Source organism: Ascaphus truei, chromosome 4 (assembly GCF_040206685.1).
Source record: "Ascaphus truei isolate aAscTru1 chromosome 4, aAscTru1.hap1, whole genome shotgun sequence".
NCBI classification, from domain to species: domain Eukaryota; kingdom Metazoa; phylum Chordata; class Amphibia; order Anura; family Ascaphidae; genus Ascaphus; species Ascaphus truei.
In genome coordinates, this window is record NC_134486.1 from 50,938,803 (window position 1) to 50,948,497 (window position 9,695).

The window sequence follows — 9,695 nt, forward strand, 5'->3', positions numbered from 1 at the left end:
TGCTTTTTGTGAATGGTAAACACAAGACCAATGCTTCTACTTGCATTAGTAGTGACATAATTGATTATAATCGATTTATGATTGTTTTACAGTAGACATGATATTCATATTTATGATGAAATCATATACGAAAGGTTAGTTTATTGTTACACACATTTCCCACTTTAATCAGATGAAATAGAAATAAGACAAGAAACATTAATAAAGAACACAAATATAAAGATACTTATTTTATTAAAATGAATCAATATCGAAGTAAAAGATAGATACATGGTGCAGTGGGAGTGAGAGTTGGGAAAAACTTGGAGTTGCACGACTGGGCGAACATATGGGAGGCAGCAGAACACTCCTCGATATCTGTTACTGCTAAGGAGAATGCTTGCAAAATATGATATACTTCACACCTGTTAAATTACATAAAATGTACCCATCCTCCTGTTCTCCCCTATCTCGGAGATGTTGTGGCCCGGTGGGTTCTAAATCACACATTTGGCGGTTGTGCCCTAAATTGATCAAATTATGGAACCAAATCTTCCACCTGCTCACCAGATTAACAGGGGAATATGTCCGATGTGACTAATGGTCTATACCAGCGGTGCGCAAACTGAGGGGCGCGCCCCCCCCGGCAGGGTGTGAGACTTTAATGGGGGGCGCGGCATTTACAGAGGTCTTGCGCTGAGATCGCGAGGCCTCTGTAAACTTACTTACAAGGCTCCAGTCACGCGTCTCTATGACAATGTGGCGTCAAATGACGCCTGTCGCCATGGAGACGTGACATCAAATGACGCAGCAGGTCACGTGATGTAACATCACATGACCCCGCATCATAATTTGACGCAACATTAGAGGTGAGGGGAGGGGTGTGACGGAGGAGCAGAGCAGGTGGGGGGGGGGGTGGTGCTCAGCGCAGGAAGTTTGTGCACCGCTGGTCTATACTATTGGGCATACCTGTTCGTGACATGGATAGAAGTACACAGAAACTTGTCAAACATGCTGTATCTTGAGAGCGGTCAAATGCATGATTCCCAATCAGTGGATGTCCCCTATTCAATCTACGTTAAATCAAATTAATTGATTATTATTTATAAAAAAAACTGACAGCATACTGTACTCTACAGTACATAACTGACGATATGTGAAAATGTTAGCGAGTTTGGGCACGCTGGTATACATACTTCGGACAAACCCTGTGCAATAACCCTGGTTAACGTCATATTCACTTTAATCTTTACTTTTATACCTGCAGAATGTGTAGTAAGATTTGATTGACAAGTAACCACGAGTGGCACTTTTGTTCCCCTTTTCTTTCTCACCCTATGTTTCATTCTAAACGCCCCCCACCCCCCCTATTTTTCCACTGTTGCGTGTATGTCCTGTAAAATTGTTAATTTATATTTGAGTGTACAGTAAGCTTATGTTCCACATGATTCCATGTCCGACCCCCTCCCACCTATTTGCCTCTTCCCTTTTTTTCCCGTACATCATTAATTCCTAAAATTTTTCAAGACAATGGGAGCATTTCAAAAAAAGCAAAAAAAAATAAAAAAACACATCAACACTAGTTCATATAATTTTATATAAAAGACTGCCCTATGTTAGTAAGTACTGAAAGAGACAAATGCCATATTTACTCAACAGTATTTTGCTATAAGATACAGTACCTTCTGCCACTGGAAAACACCTTATTGTCTATCTAGCCACAGAGTTATAAGGTATGTATTCCAGCATCTCAAGGTGTCTTATGGCAGAAGACTGCTTAGTATATATGCCAACATGTTTGTAGGGTAAGGCAACTATTATTTCAATGTTTACAACACACTGGAACAAAGTTAATAGAAATGAAACAATGTAATAGACAGTTTATACATGCAAAAACATTTCAAAGAGAACAAATGCAGTTTCATAGGTAGAATGTTCTTAAAACATAAACAGAGAAGTTAATGCACTAACGTAAAATAGCCATTTCCAATCATGAAAAGCCTTTCTCTTGCTGTAGAGTAATAATCAATGACTGATCAATAATGGCTATGTTACGTTACTACATAGTCTTCCCAAAGTGACACAAATTACTATCCATTCAAGAAAACAGAGTAAGTAAATGCTAACAGTCACAATGCAACAATGAGTAAAATACATTTCATTGATTTTTCTCTTTATCGTGTATCATTTTAAACAAGATAGTTTAGTCAAGAGTCTTTGGATGGAAACAAAAATGTATTTTCAAGGAACTAAAGTACCAATTTGTTGTACACTGTAGTACCACTGTTTTTAACGCTTTCATTTTAAATTTTTAGTTTTTCAAATAATGTTTTGTTTTGGTTGCTACGTGCAAAGGTATATTTCAAAATACATACATGACTTTTTAAAATAATAAATCATATTTGAAAAACAACATAATTTGTACAACATTGTTGTCTTTAAAGACAATAATAAAGGTTTGTAGGCACTATTCTATGCACTTTTAAAGCTAAACTTAAAATCAATTTTCCCTTTTGAGAATTTTGATCACCTACGTTAACTACTGTAAGTTACAGTATCACAAACTACACTTGCATTACCATTGCTATCCTGAATAGGATTACTTAATCAAGTAACTCAACTCCAGTATGTTACAATATTTTTATTTACAAACTAGGTAATGGTAGACTTTTAAGAAAATATCTACTCATAGTGGAAAAACACAAATGCATTTCAATAGTAGACAGTTATCAACGGTTTAACAAAAACATAGATTGTAAGATCCTCTGTCCAAGGACTGTGTCTATAAAAATACTATGTGCAGAGTGCCGCACACTATATTGTAATTGTGAAGCGCTTTGAGTCCCATTATGAGAAAAGCACTATATGGAAATAAACGTTATTATTATTATTATTATATCTTCAGACGTAAAACTTTTCTAACTTAAATGCAATTATTTTTATACCAGTTACATATTATATTTAATCGATTAAATCATCGGATCAAAAAAATACAATCATAATAATATGCTCCCTCTGCTGAGTAAAATATGTATTGCATTTAACCTTCAACTGGTGCAAGACCTGTATTCGTGTCATGTAGTTTAATTGTCATTTGAGTATCAGCTGTTTTATGCAGGAGATACAGTATTTTTAGTTTTGTGATACATAATAGTATTAATAGAAATGTGAAGGTCTTGCTACCTTGCAGAAGTTTTTTGCTATTATCTACAGTACTGTTTGTACTGTGATGAAATTATGCCTTTATCTCTTCATCCACAGACATTTAGCACTGTAAAAGCTTGTGTACCATTTGGTAGTTCTCGCTAATAGGTAGAAAGTCCTCTGATTGTGATAAGGCCCTGCAGTTAAATTGTGTCAGCAATCACATATAACTATAGCTTCATCAAGGCAGAAGTATAATAAACTGAAATTTTGAGAAACCTTGCAACAATTAATTTAGGAATTCATTTGAAAGGCTTCTGCCATACCTAGCAGATTTAAACTTAAGCTCATGATAACACTGCACAAAGCTGTGGTAAATGAAAGTTATAGGCAATGCCAGTAAAACAATTCCACTGACCACACACACTCCTCCAAGTATTCTGCCAGGAACAGAGATGGGATACATATCACCATAACCCACGGTGGTCATAGAAATGATCACCCACCAGCAGGCTGCAGGAATGCTGGCATAATCCTCATTTTTTGTTTCCAGGTCCAATCCGTGTTCAAGGAGTTGAGAAAGTGCACCGAAGATTGCCATGGCAACACAAATAAAGACCAGTAACATGACCATTTCCCTATAACACCGTTTCAGTGTTAAGCCAAGAGTCTGAAGACCAATGAAGTGCCGGGCAAGTTTTATTACCCAAAATATTCTCATCATCCTGAGAACCCTTAATGTGACTCCTGCTCTCTGCAGCTGCAGATTTTCTCCTGTAACAACTGTCATGCAAATTGAGACATAATAAGGACTAATGGCCAACAAGTCAATGATGTTCAAGGGTCTTTTCACAAATTCACATTTATTCTTGGAGACAATGAACCTCACAATGCACTCTGCAGTAAACCAGCCTATGCAGATAGCTTCAATTATCCTGTTGAAAGAAAACATATTGAATAATTAAATTTATGAACACTTAAACGGATTTTTTTCATTTCTAGATATTATGGAATAAGAATAATGTTTAGTGTCAGATATTGCTCCAGTCTGTTGTTCATACATTTTTATTATACAACTAACAAACGGTATGGTTGGGTAAGGATAATTTAATCTTCAGTATCTGACATGTTCAGTGTGCTGTTATTTTATATGGACTCTTTAGATCTATTTGCCAAAGTTATTTCTTTTTTATACTCTACTGACAAACCCATAACAAAACCACAGGACATAATCAAACAATCAATACATGCCTTTCCTAAGCCTTACTATACAATACAAATATTTATTTACCAACAGTTTTTACTACAATCACTATCATAAGTATCTTTAAAGTACTGTATGGAAAGGTCTTTTGGTCAAGTAACAGTTACATTTAACTAAAATGATTTTCTACAAGACTGATAATCTCAAATATTAGGAAGTATTCAATATTTCAGCACAAAACTTTAGATTAGATGAATTCCCATTAGCATGGCAGTTACAATTACAGTATTTAGCTATATATATATATATATATATATATATATATATATATATATATATATACACACACACACACACACACACACACACTCTTGCTCTCATTTTCAGTAAGCCTCAGTAAGCCATTGGTTATTTTAAGCTTGCATTTCAAAATGGTTTGCAATGTGCTTAACATTGGATATCACCAATGGTTCTGATGTAAATCTCTTATTTTCCAATAATGTATCCTTAGAGAAAAAAGTCCTTGCATTATAAAGGTGTCATTTTCAATTTTAACGTGGGTCAAATATTAGAACACATACAATTCTTTCACATTATAATATAAATGTGCAGTTTCAAAAAAAAATCTGAAGTGATTAGGTACAAAAATGTAAATACTCATTTAATTGGTTGGACATACAGTACATATAGTATACTGTACCCTGCTTTAATAATACACATCTTCAGAAGGACACTACCTGGATTGTACAAATGTACAGGGGACCATTATCCTAGGAGTAAAATAGTAAAAGACCTTACTGTACTTTGCCAATAGCAGTTTTATGAGCAATTAACTGAGCAATGAGGAATTAACTTTCCAAAATATTAGTAGTAACATTTCAGTTGTCAAAGTCCCATTAAGACACATTTTGCAAGGGAAGGGTTCTATATTATTTTCCTTGTTATACAGTAGCAGTCACATTTCTGTTCACAGTACTTGCTATTACTGCTACAATCAAAGGCATCATACTAAACTAAACTAAACATACACACATATACTACAAATTAAGCACAAATTAAGCACAGCACAGCATTTATTTGAAGATCAATATTTCCAATCTGAAAGTTTTCCTGGAAATAGAATGTTTGTGGAAACTACTGGTGTAATATTACAGATTTTTTCTTTTTTCACATTTCTCCTTAAGAATGTGCTTTACACTTCTCAGTCAATAATAATTCAGTCATTAACAGAGAACTGTGGAACATTAATAACATTTTCCAGAAACCTTACAGAGCAAGGTTTAAAGGTCTAAAAAAGCTTGATTCGACACTACACAAAAGTACATTTGTGTGTGATTGTTGCACATACTGTAAATACATTTAAAGTGCCAAACTGGTAAACAATTTATATTTCTAAAAAGGTCAAAGGTCTACTTGTTATAGCAATTCTGTTGTGCTATTGTTATATAATGTCTGAGCTGTTAACCTTTGATGTGAGAAATGTGCTTTCTCACAATCCAGTACTTCATGCTAATGTCATTTGTATTCACATTTGTATTTTTATATCAATGTTGTTAGAAACACTATTTGGCATCAGGTGTCAAACACCCAGCAAGATAATAAACATACATGCAATTAATCACTTCAAGGAATTAAATAAATGCTGAAGTGGGTTGAAGAATAATATTCTCCTGCAAAGAAAAGGTAAATATTGATGTTTGTTGTTTAGATTGTTTTTCTGGTGCTTTTAAGAATGACAAATATTATGATTATATTTTAGATCTGGAAACAATTGATCATAATGTTAATTTATATTATCTGCACTTCATATTAGTGCTACCTGCACTTATTCAGTTTATGAAAATGCCATTCTTGTAAAACCTATTTAGAAAGAATTGCAATATGACAATAAAAGTGAAGGAGCTGAAATGATCCAAGATTTGAGATTATAAACCTATGAAACCTATGTAAATTTTACCCCAAACCCCACCATAGTCTTTTCTTTTGTATGACAAGGGCTCATTGTCTGTTTTGTGCAGAGCTGTACTGTACATTACATCGTACTGCTGCATATTATATGTTGTATTACCACTGTGCCTTTTGCATGTCTATCTTAAAGGTGCAGTGTCACTTGGCTGCTCCATATTGTTTTCCTATTGCCATTACTTTTTTCAGGATGAACACATATTTCTTTCTAAAATCTTTTCATTTTCTATTATTATTTTTTTTAAGAAACCCTACTATCAAAATATTCTACATTGTCTCAAAAACAGTAGCTACTCATAGCTAAGCCATAATACTGTAACTGGATTCTTGGAATTGTTTCACCATCCTATTCTGAGCCATGTGAGCCAATAACAAAAGCAATATGTACTGCATATAATGTAATATGTCTTATTGCATTTCGGATTTCAAGCCTAGGTTTTCAAACTGGTTATTCTTTGCTTTATAGTGATCACTATAAATACAACTAAACCACCCGCAATAAAAACAGAAGTATTTTCTTTTTAAATACATTTGTCCTTTTGAATTTCAAAGTTAGGCTTTGGGGCCTACATTTGCAAGGTTGTTAAAAATAATATCCTAAATGATATAAATAATATATGATAAATATAATATGGTATAGAAGATGTTGCTTTACTGACTGTTTTTGCTTCTACATATGCACGTAATGTATGTTGTTAAGTATCAGTAATGACACATATTTAAAATGCATTGTCCAATGTGCTTCTAATGTAAATAAAACATAACAGGTACAGTGATATTTGTATCAGATCAATCAGGGTCACCTTCATAATCTTGATAATTCACATCTGGAAAATAAGTGGACGGAAACCAAACTCCTTCAGCAATAGGTAATAAAAAGGTCACAGGTCAAGAGGTTTTAAATGACAGGCATATCTGGTCAGTGTCATATACTGTAGCACATTGATGTTATCATAGAAATGTCCCTATTAGCGAGATTGGTATTTGATTTTAGTACTAGGTACACTTCATATGAAATACAACAGGGGCACAGCCCTCCAACTTTATGAAAACTGCAAATGTTCCAAATCTCTCCCCTTTGACTTATTGTAATTGTAGTGTAAATGCTGTCTGGACACAACTTTATATAGAGTGGAGGGGTTTCACTCCATACAAATACTGACCGAAGTGTGATGGGGAAGGGAATGATCACACAACTCATTTGTTTATAAGTGTTCACTTTTATTATTATTTATTTAGGGATCTGTAAAAAAAAATACTGTTTATCCACTCTTACTGCATAAATATACATACATATTTTATAATGGGTGCAAAAAGCTGTGTTCCTCATTAAAATGTATTGAGCTCTCCTGAAATCAAACAATGTTACTATTTTGCACTAGTTTTGCAAACAACCATAGTTAAATACTCACTGTTAAAATATGAATCTTGCACTCCCATAAAGTGTTGGGCTGTTTGTGTTCCTACATTAGGAGCAGTAACATCGTTATGTACAGTATATTTATGTATTACTAATTGGTTCCCTTGGGGAATGTGCGACAAGGTAAATGACTTTAAATATGTCTTTCACGGCTTCTGGGGGTGAAGGGGTTAACATACTTATATTTAGCTTGGTTGTAAAACACACACACACACACACACACACACACACACACACACACACACACACACACACACACACACACACACACACACACTCTCACACCTGAGGATAATTCCCTTAAACTTCTGCTTTTGCCAGGGAACGTCTATTTCCCATCTGTCTGACAGATGCTCTTTGGTTAAAGTGCAATGCAAGCAGCATCCCGCACTGCGTGACCAAGAAGACAGACGGACACTGATAGTAGTGATAATGGCTGTTCATACCCCGAAGGTTCCCACAGACTGGCTGTATACCTGTGCTCCTCCACGCTACGGTTCTCCGCTGTCTTCCAGTCTGGCAGGGTGCTGGCACACAGCACTACCATGGACACGATGACAAAGAGGATGGACACGATGGCCAGGATCTGTGCGGCCAGCGATGAGGTGGGCTCCTCAAAAGTCCTCCTCATGCGCTCCTGCCACTTCTTGCCTCCCGTGTCCTGTAGATCGTCCTTGTTGCAGCTGTTGTCAGGCTTGCTCTCATCAGACAGGTAGGTGTAAGTGTCAGACATACGGTCATCAAGCCTCCTCTGGCAGCAGTACTCCAGGTGGGAGCACTCCAGCCCCCAGTAGATCATCTCGTTGTAGAAGGAAAGCTCGCACATCTGGGGCACAAACCTCAGCTTCCCATACTTCACATACAGCATGATGAAACCAAACGCCTCCGAGTGCCTGTCAAAGAAATACTCGTTTCTCTCCTGGTCGTAGTCGTCGCACACCTCCAAGACATCCTGCTCCGAGGAGCAGCCGTGCAACCTGCTGACCCTCCGCAGTGGGAAATCCTTGATTACGTCCTGGGAGAAGTAATACCTGACACCCCCAACGTTTAAGATGAAGGAATCCCGTGCAAAGTTCATTGCGAAAGAGCCCGAGCTGGTGCCGCTGGTGCTGTCCTTCAGCACCACTCCCCTCAGGTGAAGGATGAGCCAGTGAGACTTTCACCTTGAAGTCTCAGCACTTCTTCCATCTCCGGACACATGCAGTCCTTCCTCCCCAGGTGGACCCACAGAGACGAATACAATGTGTAGCATGTTTGGTATTAAGAGGGACACAGAGAGAGGGAAAACAGATGAAACAAGTTCTTGTCTTGGAGCACAGCCTATTGAATACGGTAATGTGTCTAACTATTTAGTCAATGGAGTTGTTTCGCTCCGCAGAAAACTCTTGTATCATCCCAGCTCCTAGCAAGCATTTTAGTTCATCAAAAGAAAAGAAAACCCAGAGAGAAAAATCGGAAGAGTCATTGTACAGTAGCTGACAACTTCACCGCCCATTCTCTCTTGTGTCTGCTGAACTTTACTCAACGTGAGAAACAGGCAGAGGGGAGGGAAGAGGAGGAGGAGGAGGAACTAGTAGGTGGGGAGTGGGGCATGTGTCTGTGCTACAGTAACCTCGGAGGTACTTTTCTATAAGCTTGGGTTTCAAAATCAGTTTTGCTTCCAAATGTTGAACACACAATATCTGAGTTTATTATACATGCAAATGAGAAACGAAAACGTAGCAACCCGTTTTGCATGTGCACTTGCAAAAGTAACTCAAAAGGAGAAAGGGGTTTTCTTTCCCTGCTCGGATGCTGTGCCTGTAACACAGATACTGAACACACATCAGTATAAAATGGAACAATGTTGCCTCAGCATGGAAGCTGCTGTTAACTGCTTGAGTACAAGAGATGCCAGGGTTTCATTGATTTTTTTTTTTTATCGTCTGATACCATGCAAGTGTAAATGTATTAATCTCTTAGTGACTCTATGCTTTTAATCAT

At 36.7% G+C, this 9,695-nt stretch overlaps 1 protein-coding gene across 2 annotated transcripts; it reads right to left on the reverse strand.

Annotated features, from left to right (window-relative positions):
* Positions 1-217: 217 nt before the first annotated feature.
* Positions 218-9,235, reverse strand: KCNG3 (potassium voltage-gated channel modifier subfamily G member 3). 2 transcript variants are annotated; one of them, XM_075595753.1, is made up of 2 exons: positions 8,189-9,235; positions 218-4,058 (listed from the first exon to the last, which is right to left on the reverse strand). In XM_075595753.1, the coding sequence occupies exons 1-2, from the start codon at positions 8,788-8,790 to the stop codon at positions 3,413-3,415; spliced, it is 1,248 nt and encodes a 415-aa protein (XP_075451868.1). In that variant the 5' UTR covers positions 8,791-9,235; the 3' UTR covers positions 218-3,412. The 2 variants fall into 2 exon arrangements, with proteins under 2 accessions (XP_075451868.1, XP_075451867.1); XM_075595752.1 differs by having other exon boundaries at positions 8,159-9,235.
* Between the last annotated feature and the right edge of the window lie 460 nt (positions 9,236-9,695).